The following is a 21,721-nucleotide window of genomic DNA, read 5'->3' as shown; positions in this document are numbered from 1 at the left end:
GAATTCTGATCCAGTTCTAAAGAATACAGAACTGCACAAACCTTTAAGTCTGATTATCTTTGGATTTATTGTAAAAACGTTCCAAGCAATTAAGATTCTGCTGTTTTTAGCCAAAATCTAAAAACCTGTCATTTTCTAGGACATAGTTTCTGCAGAGCGGCAGGAATTCATTTGAAATTCACCTCTAAGTTGTGGGCAGGACTGTTGGTGAAGAGCAAACCCGCCCCCCTTCCCCTCCCTGATGCTGAGAGTTGCATGTTTATGCGCTCTCCTGCTAGCTTACAACCTAAAATTAGCGGTGCAACAAAAATGGCGATCAGTGTTGGAGCCATCGAAATACATTACTGGATCGGCCCGTACGTGACAGACATGCAGCAACACTATGCATCGAGTCTTCTCGAGTGATGAACAGAGGAGGTCCGAATCAGTACCCAAAGAACCACAAAAGGAGACGCAGTGCTTTGCAATCAACTGCAAAAATCATGACAACAAAATAATCCGATGGAGAGGAATCATCACAGGACAAGAATCACATTTTAACAGAGAAATCAGGCTGGAAACCACGAACTGTGTGCTAAAGTGGGTGCTAGCAACTCGCAAGTACCATGCTAGTTTGGATCTTCTTTGTATATTTGTTTATTGTTTCATGTTTTAAAAGATGGCTGATGTTTTTTGGATGTATTTATGTGCAACCAGAACAAAAACTGATTGAAATTCATGTTGAAAACATGTAAAGTGTGTGTGGATCAAGATGCACATAGCTGTGCTGGCAAAGTAGCACGTAGCCTCTGAAGCTAAACGTTCTTGTCGGTCGCAGGTTTTTTTTTTTTTTTTGGTAACAAAGTATAAGTGAGTTCACACATATTTCTTTTAAATACAAGCCGTCACTGTTGAGCTTCTTTAACATCTTAACAGTTTGGCAGATGTATTTGATGTTTTCATCCATGTTCTTAAGTTTAAAATATGTTTCTTGCATCAGCTAAAGATGCTAACTGGAGCCTCATTCATATTATGAAATCGTATATTTGAAGGTGAATTTTGAAGCAATTGAGATTTATTTACCATGTATGTAATCCAAAAATAATAGCAGTTGTAGTTTCATTTAATAATGTTGTAGAGAGTGTTTTTTATAGCACTTTAAGGTGTTTTTAATAGGGAAAGGACTTTGTTACTAAACTTTGTCAGCCATTCATGCTGTTGAACTTCATCAATCTCCCTCATTTCTGGTCTTGGGTTACAAGCATTTACTAACTCAGATATATTGATTTTAGTACAGAGTAAAAATCAAAACTCAGATATTTAGAAGCTGTTCATTTGACTTCTACTGTAACAGTAGAAGGCCCAATTCTTACTCTATTTACGGATTCATCTTTATAGATGACAAAATATTATAATATACCACAAGATCAATAATTTTCCTAGCTTTAATTTGAGCCATATTTTATAAAAATCGGTTTAGAAATGAGAGAGCTAGAATGATTTAGGTGATTGATGTCGGCCTGTCCTCCATAGAAACAGCAGCATTGGAGCGCATGCACGTGCATGTCTCTGTCTATAGCAGCGAACAGGCCAGGACCAATCCAGTAAAATATATCAATGGCTCGAGCTATCCAGTCGTACAGTTTTGATCAGCTCAAACGAGGAAAACAAAGACGTTCATGGATCTCTTTGTCTGCATCAGAATGGATTGGAGCAGGAAGCTACATCACAAAAAGCTCTTTTTAAATGATTTTTTTTCGGTTCATAACAATTTAAATAAAGAAATATGTAAAAATCAGACTTTTGATCTTACATTTTTTATATATATGTCATCCCTCATCATAAAAATGCTACAAGAACATGTTAAAAACCATTTTCTTTAAACTTGACTTTTAAGAAAATGACCCAAATGTGGATGAATGTGGAATAGAAAGTCAGATGGAGGAGAATCCTCTGTAGAGGTTTTAGATCGAGGATGACATGGACATTTACCAGTGCTGAAGGTAAAGAACTGCCCCAGCAGCCCCAGAAGATGGAGGGACATGAGGCACTTGGAGAAGGAAGCTCCGGGGTGCAGAGTGTCCAGCAGGCTCACGCAGAGCCAGCGCAGAAACTCCTGCAGAGAAACCCTCTCATTAAAGAAGCCGAGCTTCCCTCTGTGGGTCTGTGAGACATGCAGAGTTGTAGTTGGACCTTGTACTGGTGCAGGGAGTCCTGGACTCTCTGCTCCGGGTCTGCCTCCTGGATCAGCTTCTTCTGCAGGAGCTGAGAGCTGTCCTTCATTCTGCAGAGCATCTGTGGGTCAGAGCAGAACTCACCTGCTGCTCTCAGAGAACGCCGTAAATCTGCCGTCACGGGAGAGCCTCACCTTCTTCAGCAGGCTGACCGTCTGCTGCCGGACGCCTGCTGACTGGCTGTTGAGGTTGGCGGGGAGGAAGTGGCGAATCAGCTCCATTTCGTGTGGAGTCAGAACCTCCGTGCTGCGGTGGCTCTCACACACCAGCCCCAAAGCGTCCATCCTCACCTGGAGACAACAGAAACCCGCCCGGATGACGAAACACCCGCCCCAGCGTGGACTCCGACGGCGCCGGCCGGCAAACTCACCTGATCGTGTTTGTGGACCAGCGCGCTGCGCAGCAGACGGAGGGGCACCAGGCCTCCCCACAGAGCCTGCTCTGAGGGCGGGGTGACCCCCTGAGCCCTCGCCGCACGTAAGCAGGTCATCAACGCCCCCAAGGGACCCCTGCTGCCTGAAGAGTCTGCAGATGAGTTCACCAGGTGAGTCCAGCACAAGCAGAACTAAAGCCAGTCCACTGCAGCACAGGTAGGACCCAAAGAATGAGCCCCATACTTTAGATTAAATAACTTAAATCAGAACAAGAATGATTCTTCTGACGAATAGAAAGACTGAGGAACAGCTAAGAAGTTACAAATTATTTATATTTCCACCAGTTGTTTTTTTTATCGTTAAACATTAAGATTTATTTTATATCAAAGTTACTTGTTACTTTTTGGCATCTACTAAGATTTTTTGGGCTAATTTGGAGTTGAGCTCATATTTAAAGAACACTAAATATCTTTGCAAAATGTGCATGTATTATGTACCGTGTGTTTACAAAATTTTAGGAAATCTAGGTCAACTTCAGCACTCTTTCGTAGTTCTTTAATGAAATGTCACATTTACTAGCAAGTGTAACATTTTGCAAATTACTTTTGCACTTTCAGCAAATCCCTTCAGCAATTAAAGTAAATTGCGTCAGTAAATTTTCAGTAAAAGCCCTCAGCATTTTCAGCGACTATTTTCAGCAAAAAGCCTTCACACTAGCATTATCGACGGTAATGCCACTTTACTAGTTTTTAGAAGTTTTTATCTTGATAAATTATTTTCCGTTGAATTAAAAAAAATATTGTCCTGATACTGTTTTATGTTTGTCATGTAACTAAAACAGGGAAACTTACAAAAAAACATTCACGGAGATAAAAATATAAAAAAATATCGATATTGGTATTAATATCAGTGATATTGACCGGTATTGGATCAGCATCAAATGCTCAGTATCACCCAGCCCTGTCATGTGCGTGTGCTCTGAAGCACAGAAGTTTACATTTAAATGTAAGTAATGTCTTGTTGGTTTAGAAGGACCTTTAAAAGTTATAAAACAGATGTTGGTTTTTATTTCCGAACGCTAACATAGATTACTGGCGACTATTGATGATGTCATCGAGTGGGAGTGACGTCCGGCTTTGAAGACACTGGCTGTGTCTGAATTCCCACCCTAATCCCCAACTATTAATAAACTATATAGAGCGGGACTATCTACTGACCTGGTTTTTAAAAGTCTTTCGGACACCATGCTCACTACTTTTCTTTTGTTTTTTAAACGACGATATGATGTCACTGATTTTACTAAATAAAAATAGAATCAATATGAACATTTCACGCCGTCTATTTGTCACTCTACTGTGTTCCGAAGAGAAAAATGTGGATAGTTGATTTAAAAATTACATTTGTAAAAATTGTTCAACCACAATGCATTGTGGTCTATATTTGCTAACGCAGTGAGCATCGATTTACGCTAGAGAGAAGCTGTAGAATTTGGATTCTGTTGGACTTTATTTCAATTCCTTTAATCTGAAAACACATTAGTTCTGCTTAGATAGAAGGAACCCGGTACCTGTGGAGCAGGGCGGGGTGTCCTGCAGCACCTGCACCATGTGCGTCAGGCAGGAGGGGCTGCAGCGCAGCAGCTTGGGCAGGAAGTAGTCCAGAGTGTAGGTGGTCTGCTCCGGCCGGGCGCCGCAGAGCACGAGCAGCAGCGGGCTCACCCACGTCTGATGCCAGCTCTCCGTCCAGTCCTCGGTTTCTGCCGCCAGCTGTGCCTTGTGGCTCACGAACAGTCTCTCCAGGAGGTCGCTGGCGTAAGGGGCCAGCGTCTGGTCGCCCATCAAGCCCAGCAGACGGGCCGGCAGCTGTGGATCAACGTCCAGCAGGTGCTTGGCCCCGTAGAGCTCCACCAGGCAGCTAAGAGAGCCGTACTTGCCCCTCATGTGCCACTCTAGACCCAGGAGGCTGTGAGTGAGCTGGCTGACGTACGGGTCCTCGTGTGGGGGGAGGAGGGACGGGTTGGCGTGCTGATGGAGGAGCAGGAGGTTACGGAACAGGGAACGGGTCTGATGGCGGACTCCATCCAGCGGGTGCTCCCAGTGGGAGTAGATGTGCTCCAGCAGGCGGCGCTGCAGGTCAGATCCTCCACTGAGGGAGTCCCGGAGGCTGGGAGAGAGGAGGCGCGGCTCCCCCTGCAGGCCGTCCAGAGCTGCAGCACTCCACAGAGTCAGAACCCGAGCCACCACCATGGCGGTGCTGGACTCCTTCACACTGCACAGAGAGGGTTTACAGAGACCAGGAGTTCTGAGGTTTGACCCGGATCTACAGCTCTGCTTTACCTGACGTCTAAACCCAGCAGGGTGTCCGGCACCAGCAGCAGCAGCCTCTCCCACTGCGGCCCTGGGGGGGCGCTCTTCCAACTCAGCATGGCCAGAGCGCCGTGACAGAGGAACAAGGACACCGCCGACGGGCGCACGCCACCGCAGAGAGACTCACAGCGGCGTCTCAGGAACCGAGGAGCTGAAGCCAAATCTGGAACAGAGCTGAGGAGCAAACCGCACACCTGACACACACACACACACACACACACACCCCCACACACACACACACATACAGACATGCACATAAACAGAAATAGACAAATAAAGCCACACACACAAAGTTGCACACAAATGAAAACAAACACACAAAGTTGCACACAAATAAACACACACAAACCCACAAATATGCACATTAGTTTCAGTTTCTTCTCTAGTCGCTGCAGGTATTAACCTGCTTCTTTGTCCTCCTGCAGATGTTCCAGTTTCTGTCATGTTTGTCTCTTTCCTCTCAGACCCAAAAGAACAATAAACTGACCAACAATCAGACAGAAATACTGGAACATCTGCAGCAAGACAGATGTTAATGGATGCATGAGAAGACTTCTCACAGAAACAATAACTGCAGCTGCAACAAATAGCACTGCTGATGCTGACAATGGACCTTTTTTAATGTTGTTGATTCTTACTGTTTTTAAGTTTATACATCAAGGATTGAACACAAACTGACCACAGCAGCAACTCCTTCTCCAGCCCCCATGACGGACCGGATCAGCAACACCACTGCCATCCCAGCTGTACTCTGGACAGACTGGATGAACTCCTCTGAAGGAGAGAAGAGTCACAACATCCGTCTGTTCATGTCTTCAGTGAGTAACATTCAGAGAGAAGCTCCACTGTTTGTCTGAAACATCATTTGGTTCCCACCATCAGTGAGGATGTGGATGTAGCATCCCAGCAGGCTGCAGAGTGTGTCCTCCAGTCTGCTGCCATCGCGTTCTGCCTGCAGAGCTGAACTCAAGCTGTCCTGAGATCTCTGGAGCACCAGCATGGAGGTCTTCACCGCACAAAGGCAGGACTGCATGAGCTGGGCCTGGGCGACGTGACGGCCTGAAAGACCCCTAAGAGAACAGCAGGGGGCAGCAGAGATCCAAACACAGAGGGTTAAAGCTGTCAGGATCTCCACTGTTTCCAGTGTTTTACTGTAAACTGTTCACTCTGATGTTTGTTTCACTCTGAAATTTAAAGATGGATACAAAAATAAGCATCTGGAGCTTCAAAAAGAAAGTTTTCATTTATCAAAGTCTCGATCTTTTACAGATTACCCGCTGAACATCCATCTGAAAGCAGATCAATGGAGAAGGACTTTGCTGCAGACATGATGGATTCTGATATCAGAATCTTCTAAACAGGAAAAAACTGAATTGTTAGCGTAGCCAGTTAAAATCAAGTTGTTTTGACCAGTATGGGTGGACTTCTGGCTCCGGTCAAGGACTTTCAGTTCCAGCATTACACGACTGCAGCCTGGTCTTCTTGCATCAATATGTTTCAAGTCTGCACACTCTCCGAGTTTTCAAGGTTTTGTTCCTTGGAAGTTCTGGCAAAGCCTGGGTTTATGCTTTTGGTTCTTCTCTTGTTGTAGGGGGAGCTACCAGGGCTGGGTTGATAAAAGTCGATTTGAATCGATTTAAGCTTAATAGATCACTGATCGATTCATTAAAATATAGATCGATTTAGCAAATAAAGCCAAAGTCCGCTAGCTTGATGCTAACGTTTAATGGGATTTGCCATAGGACGGCTAATGCTAACGCTTGGTAGATCTAAACATACATTCCTGACTACATGAATGTCTCTTTTTACTCACAGGCAGGAATTTTTAAAACTCTTCTAAGGAAATATTTTTTAAAGAAACCATTTGTGGCCTAAAGCACAGTTTTTTGCTCATTCTTCTTGAAAAAAGTGTATAGCGCGATCTCCACCTAGTGTCCAAACTGAAACGTCCTCCAGGAGAAACAGAACAATGTTTACAATGTTAATGATCTCAGCATTTTTGTTAGAACCTCTCTGTTGAGAAACCATGCAACACTGTACCCTATTAATAATCTCATCATTTTACTAACGCATTTTACAGTATGTGAGTCGATCCAGGCTCTGGTGAATCGAATCGTTTCTGGAAATTTGTATTGATACCCAACCCCAGGAGCTAATGACCAACTGGGCTCAGACCACAGCGTTCTGCAGAAACCTTCAGGACTCTCACTCTATACAAGTGACAACTCTGGATGTACCAGATCATCACACTTCCTCCTCCATGTTTGACAGTTGATGTCACACACTGTGGAGTCATCCTTTCACCTTTTTGAGACAGATTTTGGTGACGTAACAGATTTCAAAGTTTGATTCAGGGATCCAGAGCATCTTCTTTCAGTCTTCAGTTGTAGTTTTTTGGTCTAGAAAATCCTCTTTGATTCTTATTAACTTTCTCACTGCAGCTCGTCCTGTAAATCCTGCAGCTCAAAGTATTTTCTTCTCAGTTAAAACTGAATCTGCAAACAAAATCCACCATGAAGCAGCTGGAAGCTGTGCTGCTGTGAGCCGTCTATCATGCAGATGCTCAGAAACGTGTTTGTTGTTCTGGTGATTTTCTGGGCTTTCTTTGGAATTTCTCAAACAAAAATGTATCCATCTTCTGATGGTCCGTCTCTCTTCTTTAATTGAGTGTTTTAACCCACAACTGATTCCAGGATTTCTCCAATTTCTTTTATTAACCATCTTTTCCTTTCAGAGTAAAACAGAACTCTACAGTAATCAGTATCCAGTAAAACAACCAAAAACATCAGTTTTCTAAAATTTTCACCAGTTGTGTAAACCTGATTTAGTAACTAATTGATGTTCCACTTTAATACAGGAGCTACACAAAAACTGTGGAGAAAAAACTCCTTCACTTTCACTAAAGATGGTGAAATAGTGTTACAGCACTTGCATGATTCCACGTCTACATGTGAAAGAAAAGGAACTTCTGTACCTGTTTTGCTGAGGGTAATTTTCCAAAACCTTGTGAAGAAACTTCAGCACTAAAAAAAATAAAGTTAAGAAATTACAACCTGATATTATAAATGCAGCCTTCTTCATGAGTGGATTAAATTAAGGTGGAAACAAACCTTCAGGTAAAAGCCTGTTGATGCACTTTTCACCTAGAAAAATACAATCAAAAGTCATTATTTAATAGGGGTAAAAATTAAATGTCAAAAACCCACTCTAATCAATATTTAATTGTATTTCAAAGTATTTAATTATAAATATGACACTTTTAGCCAAAATTTTAAAAAACGTATTGTTTTCATAATAATCAAGCAAAGCAGCAGGAGTTCATTAGAAATTCGTCTCTGAATTGTACGGAGAACTGCTGATGTGGAACAACACCGCTCCCCCTTCCCGTCACCCACAATTGTAAACTCTTTGTTTACATTCTATCCTGCTCCGCTATCCATCCGTACAGTTCTGATCCAGATTCCAGCTCAGATGAGAAAAACAAGGAGTTCACTGGATCTATTTGTCTACAACTGAATGCATCAGAGTGCAGCAGAGTTTGGAGCATTTTCTACATCACAAATACACTCTTTTTTTAAAACTACATTTTTAATCTGCTCCTGATTCTCAATTATCTGAAAATAAAACATCAGAAATGCAATTTCAAGTGTAATTTTCATTATATATGTCATTAATTGTAAGAAAAATACGACAAGAACATGTTCAAAACACCATTTTCCTTGAAGTGGGTTTTTAAAGGTATTTTTTTTACTTTCAGTTTCTGTAGCAGTTAGAAATACTCACCGAGAGGGAAACCATCCAGACAAGCAGCAATGATGTCAACAATCTGTGGATATCGGTCTGAAGACGAACTGTTCATACAGTCAGACAAACAGCCACACAAACTGTTGTTGGCCCGCTCCTCAAGCCACACAGGAACTGAACCTAAAGCACTGGAGACACGGACATGATGTTCATCCAAAAGTGTGAGCAGCCTAATAACAGTAAGAGAAACACAATTATGTTTGCATTTACCTGGCAATAGCCCGTCGCAGAGGGTTCTTAGCCTGAAGAGTGGTGTACACCACTGATAAAGTGTGAAGACAAGCATCCAAAATGTCATCGGAGTGCTCCTCTGTCAGCACTTCCAACTGGGACCCTGTCTGATTCAGCAGGAACAAAACAAGTAAACAACAACAACAAAAAGTGTGTTCCCTCTACCTGTGAGTGGACCCACTTTTTTAATGAGCTGGACCTGCTGCACTGGATCTGTGAGCTGCAGGAAGGACTGCAGACTCTGAGCAACCTGCATCACTTCCTCATCTGCTCCACTGATACAGAGAGATGCTACAGAAAGACAAATGCTTCATCACGGTTGTGTTTTCATGCATTTTTGTGTCTGCAAAGACATGGGTAACCTTCCTACCTATCAGCTTGTTTAGCTTCTCCTCATCCAACACCACGGCCTCTACCTTGGCAGCCTTCTTCTTCACCACCATGGTTCTGCTTTATGGAAAAACCTCAGTCTTCCACAAGGAATGTTTCAAGCTCAGTAAAAAAAAAAAAAGGGGACAAACCAGCGATAAACCACAATGAGACTTTGGTCAAAGTCCTGCTAACACTAACATTAGCTAGCTGCATGAAACAGACTGTCCGTTAAAGACACAAGTCAAATACAGCTAAACTTGATTTAAAAACTGTTTAAAATACCAGGAGCAGAAAGCTAACAGAGGTGTTACAACAAATATCATTTATGTTCACTCCAAGTCAGCATGTGGTTTCTCCACATGCGAAAACGGATAGCGTCATTTGTTTCCGGTAGTATTTTCAGAATAAGATTATTCACGAAACGGCAGCTACCAAACATACGTATTACAATGCGGTGTTTCTTTAAAATTAAAATTTCCTGAACCACAGCTTGATTTTACAAAAAAATAACAGTAACTGTATGGAAATCTCCACATTTTAATCTGAATTAATTTTATCACGAAGCACTATAGACGCACGAGTCAAACGTCACTTCCTGCTATCTGTTTATGACCGCCTACTTGTACAGTTCTTCCCATAAAGCAGCGCTCCGGAATTCTATTGGTGAACCCTACACGTCAATCAAATCAAACTCATTACACTTTCAGAAAACAGAAACGCCTTCTTAAAACATGATTGGTCAGATTTCATGAAGGCCCGCCTTTGAAAAAACTTTATCCTATCCAACTTTTGCTGAGCTGAAATAAAAGGCTGGGGGACAGTCAGAAAAATACCGTTATTTACTAGTGAATAACATCTTTCTGCTTTTATTTAACGTGAAAACGCGACGGCTGGATACGATATGACATGAAGACTCATCTAAGAAGGTGGTAGTCGTCTGGTAAGTTGATTAAACAGAGCAAAAAAATGTTTGGTCTGTAAAAAAGAAAAAAAAAGACAACTGTTTATTTGAGGAATATTTCTGACCGGCGTTTGAAGGCTTAAATATATCCAAATTACTCATTTGTGGTAAAACAAATCCGCATGAATGGCAGTCCGCCAACTTTTCAACATAAAGTGCCCATCACGACTAATGGTTATTTTTTTTCTTTCTAGAAAGTATTCTGGCTTTTCTTGGATGGTAGTGTTGCGTTCAAGGCTTCGCTGGTCCATTTAAAAAAGCTCGGAAATTTTTCCACCAACCTTAATGCGTTTATTTAATAACACCTTCTTTAGAAATAATAGGGGAAACAACATAGACGTTTATAAACAACTGAACTCTTCATGCAAAGTTTACCCCCCCCCCCATTAAAGGAAAAAGGAAAACAAGGGCAAATGTGCTTTAATTAAAAATAAAAAAAAGCAAGTCATTAAGTTATAAAAAAAGGCAGGTAAACTAGCTCAAATTGTATTCAACTCATTTACGCACCAAAATTAAGGCAGATTTTTTAAAACAAAGCATTTTCAATGTACCTTATTGTTTAAAATACACAACAATGTTCACTGTTTTATCTCTGATTTAATTATGGTTTGTTAGATTTACAATTTTTTGACAGCGATACACAAAAATAGTGTTGTTTTTTTTTAACCACTAATGACAATACACTATTACTCTACTACTACTACATTGCAACGATAGTACTTCTACCACATGTGCTGCATTGAGATGATCCCTTGTGGCATAGAATGTCTTTTATTTTGAAAGGAAGTCATGTGAACTTCTGCCAAACGTTATAAAACTATTTAATTAAAAAAAGCCATCTTCTCTTAATGTTTGTATTTTATTAATGCCAAAAGACAACACTTCATGTATATTTATTATAACAGTAACAATACCATAAATACAAATGAGTGCCTTTTCTAAAGGGTGAAGTGAGACTGTATGATTCCACTGGGTTGTAGACATTAAGAAATAACCCAGAATGGCTCTTTAAGTGTTGAATGTTTACCCAAACGCTTCTTTCCATAGCTCCTCATGTCTTGCTGGGTGAGAGTTCATTTCTCTCCCGCCTACTCCCTGTTTACCACAGCACCAGAACCAGAACACTTGGTGATCTTCCTCCACATGTGTTTACAGTGTGTTTGAGACGAGGCCGGGCTGGTAATGAGAGGTTGTTACTTGATGAGGAGAAACTCAGATACCCCCATCCTCATTTCTCTATTAGAGGCGCTTCTCTTCTGTTCTTTGTGTTGTTTTTGATGAATCCCTGGAAAGAAAAAAAGGAAAAAAAATGCTAAACTGTTGACCCAGAGAGGGTGTCTGCATGTTTGGGAACAGCAGTCATGTTTTCCTCAGTGCTCCAGCCCTGGAACATTTCAGGTGCTCGCTGGGGGCAAAACATCTGTCGAACAGCAAACCTTCTGTACTGTGTTTGTCTGTTTTGCACACCATCACTCGTCATGTGAAGTTTGTAAAATGCTTACAAAAGAACATTCATTGTATATTTCAATGTGAAGTATTTCCCAGTGGAGGAAAATACCGACAGAGATGTGGATAAATGGCTAAAACAGTCACGATCCCAGTTTTACTGTTGTGTTTGTGTGCTTTTCAAACACCAAGGCAACATGGCGGAGGGGGAGGAGTCAATGAGCCAGGAGGACTGGAAGGAGAAGTGCATGGTTTTGGAGACGCTGCTTCTGAAATTTAGAGTCCAGATCATCAAGATCCGGGAACTCACAGCAGATAAGGTTGGTTTGAAGCACTTATGTCCCATTATGTATTGTGCTACACTGTTTTCCAAGTCACCTCTGGGAAGATTTGGCTCCAAAGCGAATCTTCAGAAGTCCAGGAGGAGGAGGAGAGCTGTGATGTTTGTCTGGTGGGGGCACAGCAGCTGTCTGCTGCCGGACCTGCCCACACTGCTCTGTGGCCTCGATGTGGACCTGCTCCCGAGGGATGCAGATTAGAGCTCTGATGTAAACGACCGTTGGACCACAGGGTTCTGCTACACGACGGCACTGACCCCCGTCAATTACGTTTCTAAAGTAAGCTCTTTTAGAGAAACTTCCACGAGTGTGTGTCTGAGGGAGTTGGAAAGTGGTTGAAAAAGCACTTTCTTAATGTTTAGTGGGCTTTTATTGCCCGTGAGTTCTCCACATTTTATCATTGCTGAATGGAAACCTGCAGAAGTTCACTCAAAAACGTTACTGTCTTTACTGAGGAAAAAAATACCGTCTAACCATCAGATGCAACCAGAATTCATCAGTAGTAAAAACAAATGTAGTGTAGCAATGTTTGCAACAGAGCTTCATTTTTCACCCAAACTAAAACGCATGAAGCTCTTTCGCTGTGTCTGAGTGAACTGAGAGTTATTTCAACATTTGCTTTTATTGTTGGGGATTGGAGGATTCTGACAAACAAATTTGGATCAATAAATATGAAAAGACTCTTCAAAAAAGTGCTTTTGCCTGAAACTCCTCCTTAAAGACTCACTGATTAAAACGGGCGACATATGTGGATAAATTTAAGCATAAAATAGTCAGGCCTGTTCCCATTTGCTTTATGGACAGAACTTTTAGGTGCATCCAAAGGGGGTCTGGTTTGGGGACCACAGGATTTTCTCTCTGTTCTTTGCAGATGATGTTGTCCTGTTGGCTTAAAGGCCCTTATAATACTATTCTTAAGCCTTTCAGAGTAAACTATATCCATATATGTAACAACATGTTACATTTTGCAAACTAAAGAATTTTTTTTAATGATATATGAGTTATTTTCGTGAACTCCTTTTCCTCCCCGGACGTAAGATGGCTTGATCTCTGAGGTTCCACCTTTCAGTTCTTGTGGGTCCCGCCTATTTCATGACGTCATCCTAGAGCCGACCTCGGCAGGGTGTCTTCGGTTCACCCATGAAAACAAACAACATCCAAAATTTTGCAAAAATCCGATCACTGCTAGCTCTGTGGAGAAAGTGGGTGTGTGTGTTAGCCTAGAAGTGAAGACTCTTCTCGGCAGGGGCTGTTCCCACTTTGTGATGTCACGATGTGAGGACCCACCTGTTTTTGTGGATTTGGAGGGGCTGGTGCTCATGGTTTTAGAGGAATGCTCCAATATGACTGGATAAAAATACTGTTTTGGGGTTGTTTCTCCTGATGAATTTACATTATAATACACTTTAAAACTCAAAACGTTGCATGTTATAGGCCCTTTAATCAAGTCAGAACCTCCAGCAGGCATTGGGGTGGTTTGTGGCTGAGTGTGAAGTGGCTTGGATGAGAGGCCATTGGTATGATTGTGGCTGTGGTCCTCTCTGGGTGGGTGGAGTGTTAAAGTCCCATTAGTTGTCACGCACCTAGGTGTGTGAAATTTGACCAAATGGTCACCCAGCGACCCATTTGGTGAGCTGCACAAACAGCCGCACTCGGGAACCATTTGGTGGTTTAACCCCAATCCAACCCCTTCATGCTGAGTGTCAAGCAGGGAGGGACTGGGTCCCATCTTTAGAGTCTTTGGTATGACTCGTTCGTAATTTGAACTCACAGCTATCCATCCAGTCTCAGGGTGGACACTCTACTATAAGGCTAGACCCCAAGATACTTAAACCCCTCCTGCTGCCTCAGGTGGAGGAGTTTGAATATCTTAGGGTTTTGTTCACGAGTGAGGGAAGATCGAAGCGTGAGATCAACAGGCAGATCGGAGCACCATTTGTGGCTCCTGTATCAGTTTGTTGTAGTGAAGAGGGAGCTGAGCTAGAAAGTAAAGCTCTCAATTTACCGGTTGATCTTCTTTCCAGTTCTCACCTATGGTCATGAGCTCTGGGTCATAACCAAAAGAGCAAGCGACTGAAATGAGCTTCCTCTGGAGGGTGGCTGGGCGCTCCCTTAGAGATACGGTGAGAAGCTCGGTCACCAGAGAGAGAGCTTGGAGTAGAGCCGCTTCTCCTCCACATCCAGAAGAACCAGTTGAGATGAACCGGGAATCTGGTCTGGATGCCTCCTGGACGCCTCCCTGGGGAGGTGTTCCAAGCATATCCCACTGGAGAAGACCCGGGGAAGACCCAGGATACTCTATAGAGATTACTTCTCTTGGCTGGCCTGGGAACACCTCAGGGTCCCCCCAGAGGAGCTGGAGGAAGTGGTCGGTGAGAGGGAAGTCTGGACAGCTTTGCTTAAACTGCTGACTCAGGAGAAGATGTACTTTGTATATTGTACTTTGAAAAAGATCCTATTTGTGACGTAGAAAATAGGGTGAGTGGGTCACAAGTACCCTTCTCCACTCTGCAATGGTGGTGGGGGGGGGGGCTCCACACCAACCATTCCACCCTGAACTCAGAGGTAAATTTCTAATGAGATACTACCATTCTGTAGAATCTCTGTCGTAGAAAAGTGACACAGGCATAACCACAATTCAGAGGCCACTGGAAATGCTTCGAAAATAGATCAAAACTTTACTTATATGTACAGGATGATGGTGTAGGGATATGAAACCTGGACTTTTTATTCTGTTTTGTTTGAAGTTATCCCTTTAATTCAGAATTTTTGCCTTATTTGTGGAGATTTGTCTTTTTTTTTCATTTGAATCTCCTGTTTTTGCACCACATAATGTTGCTTAGAAGTTCAGCTGCTGCTGGCGTGACGGCGTGTTGCAGTGTGACCTGTCTCCTGGTTTTCAAAGCCCGCTGACGCTCCAATTCCCTCATTCAGACTCCCGGCTGATGTGTTTTCCTTTGCCCTGGCTCCCACGAGCACCACTTGTTGTTTTAAAGCTGTACTGGGGCGGAGGAACGTGACTCCAAAATCCCCCAATATCTCGTTATGAACATGAGCTCATCAACGGATGAGGAGGAGTGAAACATTTATAGCAAAGTCCGTAGCAGTTGATGAACTATTAGTTTGAAATAGTTGTTGGAGATTACTATGAACATATTGTTATCTTGATTCTTAGAAAATCCTAGCAAGCTCAAATGAAGAACTGAAGAAAAGAAAATAGAGACCAGTAAAAGAAAAAAATAATGAAGTCTTGTGCTAAAATTGAACCACCCAGGGGAGGAAATGCCCAGTTTAGTAAATATTATGTGCATGTGTGTAATTCACAGGAAGTGAGTTTGCAGGCTGAGGCAGTCACTTCTTTGGAGTGTGCATGTGGCTTTATGCAGGTCTCATGATATAATGCATAGTTATCATTAAAAAGTCAGGCTGTGTGTGTAAATGCAGGGAAATGAAGGGATGTTGGTTTTGGCCCATAGAGCCTTCTACTGTCACAAAGAACCAAGCAGCTCTTTGTGGAAACAAAAAGGCCATGTGTGTCACATCCTCTATGCTGGAGCCAACTTCAACCTCCACAAGAACTCATTCATGTCAAGTAAATGTTAAGAATGTGTCAAGACAAATATCAGAATTGATCCACGTTTATATAATTCCTGATATTTTAGAAACCATTTTTCTCTGAGGAGATCAGTTGCTGTTTTATCACTTTCACCTCCAAAAATGGTACATGGTAAATGGCGTATACTTGTATAGCGCTTTCTACCCTCCTTTGAAGGCTCAAAGCGCTTCACAGACAGACCCATTCACACACACATTCATACACTCACATTCATCCAAACCTGAACCCAAAAAACAAACTGTGGTCTTTTAATTATAAATAATGGCAATTTTAGCCAAAATAAAAAATTCTGTCATTTTCTAGGAGATAGTTTTTATAGAGCAACAGGAGTTCATCAAAAATTCAACTCTGAGTTGTAAGAGTTCTCTGTTTACTCCCACTAGCTTACAGCACCTCAAACCTAGCATTACCAGTGCAACAATCAATGACCAATATGGGAGCTATTGTTGGGTCTTTAAAGACCCGCATCAAGACAAAATGTAAAGAAGTTTAAGCATAAAATAGTCTGGCCTGTTCCCGTTTGCTGTCTATCACTAGCACCACCTGTAGATGACTAGATCCATGAATGTCTTTATTTTCCTCATCTGAGCTGGAATCTGGATCAAAACTGTACAGCTGGTTAGATCCATTATTGCTCAACATTTTGTTAGAAATGTTTGGTTGGGGCTGTAAGTTAGCGGGAGAAAGTGTTTACTGATGGATGACGGTAAGTTGGGGCAGGCTTACTCCATACTAACAGTCCCGCCCACAACTCAGAGGTGAATTCCAATGAACTCCTGCTACTCTGCAGAAACTATGTCCTAGAAAATTACTTTTTTTAATTTTTCATTTTAGTTAAAAAGCGAATAATCATAATTAAAAGACCACTGGAAATCTTTTACAATACTTCAAAGATGACTGGAGTGGGACTTTAAAGATCATCATTTAAAGATATAGAGAATTCATTCAAGTTACTCTAAGGACGAGTCATCTATAGAACACTTCACTATTTAAGAATTCAGCTTTTTTAAGTAACATTTTTTCCCGGTTGGCTCGAAGCAACAGTCCTCCAGGTGTTATTGAATGTTTTTTTCTTTAATCTCTCATGTCCAGTGAGAAGACAATAAGCTGCAGAGACACATGAGGGTTGTGTCCGCTCAAATGGAAACTTGACTGTGAACTAAGGCACAAAAACTGAACTGAGGAGAAGCAGAAAAACTTGACGATTTTGCTGCTCGAAGGAGCAGAAATAAAAGGTGCTCGAGTCTTAGTATCACGTCTCTCTTCCGGTTTGTCCATTTCTGTGTGTTTGGATCGGTTTGAAGCTTTTCATATGTGTCTTATGCCTGTCAACACCTTTCACTGGAGTCTGTGTCAAGTATGTGTAAGATTAATATCTCACACTTTTGGGTGTTGCTGTGCGGGCATTCTAACTCCAGTGATTATATGACGAGGTCAGCACTGTGGCTCCCGGCCTACAGAGAGGCTTTGTGAGCTGGCTGTTTGGTCTGAATGGAGGAAGGATGGATGGATGGAGTTCAGGGGGAGGTTGGCCACAGAGAACCAGTTGTGGAATTCCAGGAATGGAGGTCGAACTGGATTCGGGATCTGGCTGCAGGGGTGACTGAGGGAGGAGAAACATTATCTGACCGTGGGTCTCCGGCCGTCCTGTTCACGCAGAGTTACAGAAAAACAAAGATCTGATGTCCTTGATCAAACTGCAGCTCACTTTTTGTGGTGTGAGCATGAGACTGTGAGTGCCGACTCCAGATGTTGTCTACAGAACCATGCCCTGTAATTAACCAGCTGCTTTGTGCCAGATGCTATATGCGTTGTTGAGAGGCCGATGTGGTTTGTCATTTGTGGTCGATCTATATACAGACGAGAGGGGATGTTTGAGAGATGTCCATTTCACTCTCATCTCAATTTTGTTTTTCTTGGACAAAGAGTCATTTCAAGATATGCCTGCAACAAATTCCACCAATTTGTTGGGTTTTATCAGCACATGATTATTTGACCAACGTCCCTTCAGTTGTAGGCGTTCTATGTCCACACTGATGCTCCCACAGTGAGTTTCCCTTTACAGATTGTGTCTGCATTTCCTCTCTTTTTATTACGTTTGAATAATTTCTTCCCTAGAATGACAAATGGAACAGTGGCCGCAGAACCACCGTTTGTCAACTTTGGTCCAGAAAATCCTGCGCAGTGGAAACTGCGAGGCTGTCTGGCAGGGTGTGGCTGAGTCTGAACTCCAAAAAAGTTCAGAGGAAAACTGGGCAGCAGTCACGCCGTTCTCCACCCACTGCACGCACAGAGACGCTGGAGTTCTTGGTTTTCACAGCAGTTTGGACATGAAAACTGCTGCATTCACTAATGTGATCATTACCGTTACAGAAAAAGACCCACTATGTATATCAAACTGGTAAAGGAATATAGATGATATAGTGTTTTCATGTGTGTGTTTGTTTCCTTTTCCTGGAAACTTTTAGGAACTCCATCCAGAAACTGGTCATCTCATTATAAAATGAAAAATCTCATAGACTTCACCACCCCCTTTAAGTGGTGGCTTCAACTGCGTTATTAAAAAACAAAAAAAAAACTTTTGCTTTCCATTTAACGAGTATTCTTTTCAGACTGTTCAACTTGGCTTATACAATTTCAAATGATGATCTCCTATTAGACCGTTGGCCCAGACTCTTGTCTCCATGCACACAATCACAGACAAGCCGGGGGGTGGGGGGGTCATAAACATAAAGTTAGAGATTAGGTAATGCATCAGTTTTGGTTGCAAGTTGTTGGAGCTTGGGGGCACCGATCTGGATCGTCCATCTGTAATAGGAAGTCAATGTTTCAAAGAATGAATGAATGTATAGTTATTTGTTTACAATGTCATCAGGGTGCCAAAGTGCTTTACAATAAAAACAGAGATAAAAAGAAAGTTTTAAATCAAGCAAATTAAGAATTTCTTCAATCCAAAATCACTGTAACTTTAGTTTGATTGATTTGATGAGATCATAAACTCTGTCTTTATCTTTTTTCAAAAACTGAGAAGTAAACAAACATTTCGCTATAGTTCTCTAGTTTTTTAATTCTGTTTTTGTGGGTTTTATGAGCTGGAACCACAATGTATGTAAAAATGAACATATATTTGAAATCACTTGAATAGTGGGCCCTGAATCTATATTCAAATTCAAATGCTACTTTATTTTTATATCATTGTTCCTGTCGCAAAGCAACTCAAATAATAGTGAGATAAAAAAAACAGGAGTTAAAATAGCAATCATTATATAAATAAATCAATAAAACTCATTAAAACCCAACACACACACACTTTCCTCAAGTACAATAACATTAAATCAAATTAATTATTAGTAAATTTCAAAAAATCTAATTAAAACATGTGGACTTGTAGAAACTACGTAAAATGCTAAAAGGTAGAATGTTCAGGGGAGGTCCACAGTGCTAAAATGTGCCTCGCAGTTCATTTTAGTTCTGACTTTTGGGACCACCAGCGAACCTGCACCTGAGGACCTGAGAGCTCTGAGGGTCATAAACTACAAGTAAATCTGATAAAAATGATTTCCATTTAAGCTTTTATAAACTAATAAAAGAAACTTAAAATTGATCCTATATTGACTGGGTGCAAAGATTTCAAAATTGGAATAATGTGCTCCTCCTTTCTGGTCCTGGTTAACAGGCGTGCAGCCCAGTTTTGGAGTTGCTGCAGCCGATTGATGGTGTTTTTCTTAACGGCAGAAAGAATAACATTATAATAATCTATTCTAGATGTCATAAAAGCATGTATTAATATCTCAGCACTGCCTCTGGCGAGAGTGTCACTCACTTGTAACATGGTTTGTGTGTTTTTCAAAGATCTGGATCTAAAATTACACAGAGGTTTCTGACTTTATTAATGCACACATTCAGATTAAGAGTTAATAAGTAGGATTGAACCCTTTCTCTCTCAGTTTCAGGACCAACAATTAAAATCTCTGTTTTGCCTTGATTGAGCTTAAAAAAGTTTTCTCCAATTCACGTTTCAAAATCTAAAATGCATCTTAGAAGGCCATCAATTGATCATCAGGAGGACACAGTCACATACTGTATAACTGGGTGTCATCAGCATAATTATGAAAGTTGATGGCATGTCTCCTGATGACATCACCAAGCAGAAAAATAAAGGGTTGGGACCAAGATCAGAGCCTTGTGGCACATGGCTCTGTGTAATGAAAGTTTGAATACATTTTTTCATGATATTATAAATGTTTGGAAAGGTTCTGTGTAATTCTATGATTCGTTTCACTGTGTGGTGGATACTCAAAATGCAGAAGGTCAGCCAGAGCCAGGAACTTGAACTTCAGCAAATTAACTCAAAGTGAGGCAAAACTATAAACAACAGTGTGACAATACAGATGGACTGACTAAAACGCTCTGAACCTCAATACGCAGAGAATAATTAACTTAAATCAGGACAGCTGTAGATGATTATTGAGGACAACCTGAAAAATGACAAGATATAATGAAACTAAAAAACAAACAAAAGGACGAAACCCTCAAATAAAGATGATGAATCAGTGAAACATTTGGCATTTGCTAAAAAGTTATAACCATGTAAATATGGTATGTCATATAAGATATATATATATATATATATATACATAGTATGTATATATGTAAGTACAGCATATTGTAAATATATATATATATATATATATATATATATATATATATATGTAAATGAATAAAATTACATTTTAGAACAATCACAATTTCAGGAATACACAAGTTAAGAACAGGACATATAAAACATGTATTATGTGTATGTTGATTTTGCATTCCATACAATTGTATCGTCTTCTGCAGCAGCTGCTCTTGATAAAATGTCCCCAACATTCCTGTAGTTTTATTATTTTTTTAAAGATTTTTTTCCCCTTGGCATACTGACTCCTCTATTGCTTCCTCCACTTTAAGATGAATAATTTCAAACACTATAGCGCATAAAGCCATCTTTCTCCCCTCTACTCGAGTGTGGACGTCAATAGTGAGTGTACATATTGTGTGTGTTGTGTGTCAGACTCCGGCATGTGAAGCTGGAGGAGCTGCAGTCGTTTTAACACATTCCTGCCAGGTTCCACACGCGCCGCTCTGATCTTAGCACACAATGGACTGCTTGTAACATAATAAACTCCACACCTCATCATCGCTCGCTCATAGTGTGATTTGTGGCTTACTTCTGCTGCAGTTTAACAGCTTCATTTAGTGTAAATGTTTCAGAGAAACGTTAGCAGTAAGAGCTTTAGATATTTTGCTCTTTTTATTTATTGCCTTTTCAGGAATCTCTCAGTGGTTTTATTAAAGTGAATTGAGTTAAAAGTGAAGAATATTATTATATTTTAATCAAACACAAGTACAGATGTATTTAAAAACGTGTTTGTTATCAACCAAATAAGAAGAAGTATATCAGAACCAAAAGAAGAGTTGAATCTGTAAGACAGAGATGTGACACTTATTACAATAAAAATACACATTCCTCTGACTAACTGAACCAGAACTGGGTCAACGCTTTCATCCTGAGTGGACTCCTCATTACATCTAGAAGACTGTCTGGGTCATTTGGTGCTGTTCCTTTTGGACTTGCATCTGTACAAGCACTCACTCAGAAGAAACTTATGAGCTAACATCAGCTTAGAAGATGGATTTGATGTCTGATAGATGTTGATATTATCTTTCCTCTTTCATTCCTCTATGTACTAAGTTTTAGTTAAAACTACTTTAGTCTTATGAATAAATATATATATTACTTTCTCTTTTAGAAACTAAGCCAAGCATCCATCCATCATTCTGTCTCAGGACCAACTCTTCATTAAACACTGACTATTGTAGGAAAATGTTCTAAATGTTTCTAAAAACTCAGTTTGGATTCAGCAGACTTAAAATCTTTGCTTTTTTTATATGTACTAATCTAGGTTGTCAAAATAGCAAATGTGCTGTAGCTCCACCCAGCTGGATCCTGTTATTCAG

The 21,721-nt window shown here is 41.1% G+C and overlaps 2 protein-coding genes across 3 annotated transcripts in view; one reads left to right on the top strand and one right to left on the bottom strand.

Moving 5' to 3' along the window:
• thada (THADA armadillo repeat containing) overlaps positions 1-9,938 on the bottom strand; it is a 129,669-nt gene extending 119,731 nt beyond the window's left edge. Inside the window, exons 1-14 of the mRNA XM_024296872.2 lie at positions 9,359-9,938; positions 9,170-9,279; positions 8,968-9,095; positions 8,737-8,885; positions 8,064-8,096; positions 7,928-7,976; positions 5,830-6,023; positions 5,633-5,727; positions 4,924-5,147; positions 4,155-4,855; positions 2,584-2,738; positions 2,348-2,503; positions 2,173-2,274; positions 1,972-2,095 (exon numbers count right to left, since the gene is read on the bottom strand). Coding sequence (XP_024152640.1) covers positions 1,972-2,095; positions 2,173-2,274; positions 2,348-2,503; positions 2,584-2,738; positions 4,155-4,855; positions 4,924-5,147; positions 5,633-5,727; positions 5,830-6,023; positions 7,928-7,976; positions 8,064-8,096; positions 8,737-8,885; positions 8,968-9,095; positions 9,170-9,279; positions 9,359-9,431 — 2,293 coding nt within the window. The 5' untranslated portion in view covers positions 9,432-9,938. The remainder of the gene's footprint in view (positions 1-1,971; positions 2,096-2,172; positions 2,275-2,347; positions 2,504-2,583; positions 2,739-4,154; positions 4,856-4,923; positions 5,148-5,632; positions 5,728-5,829; positions 6,024-7,927; positions 7,977-8,063; positions 8,097-8,736; positions 8,886-8,967; positions 9,096-9,169; positions 9,280-9,358) is intronic.
• Positions 9,939-10,144: 206 nt separating this feature from the next.
• The window catches only part of plekhh2 (pleckstrin homology domain containing, family H (with MyTH4 domain) member 2), a 34,017-nt gene continuing 22,440 nt past the window's right edge, over positions 10,145-21,721 (top strand). The window contains exons 1-2 of one of the 2 annotated variants that reach the window (XM_024296869.2): positions 10,145-10,300; positions 11,960-12,087. In XM_024296869.2, coding sequence (XP_024152637.1) covers positions 11,965-12,087 — 123 coding nt within the window. In that variant the 5' untranslated portion in view covers positions 10,145-10,300; positions 11,960-11,964. Of the gene's footprint in view, positions 10,301-11,959; positions 12,385-21,721 lie in introns of those variants that run through there. The other variant, XM_024296870.2, reaches the window with a different exon arrangement.

The sequence above is a fragment of the Oryzias melastigma genome, linkage group LG15 (assembly GCF_002922805.2).
Source record: "Oryzias melastigma strain HK-1 linkage group LG15, ASM292280v2, whole genome shotgun sequence".
NCBI lineage: Eukaryota > Metazoa > Chordata > Actinopteri > Beloniformes > Adrianichthyidae > Oryzias > Oryzias melastigma.
This window is presented reverse-complemented; position numbering and strand designations above follow the sequence as displayed.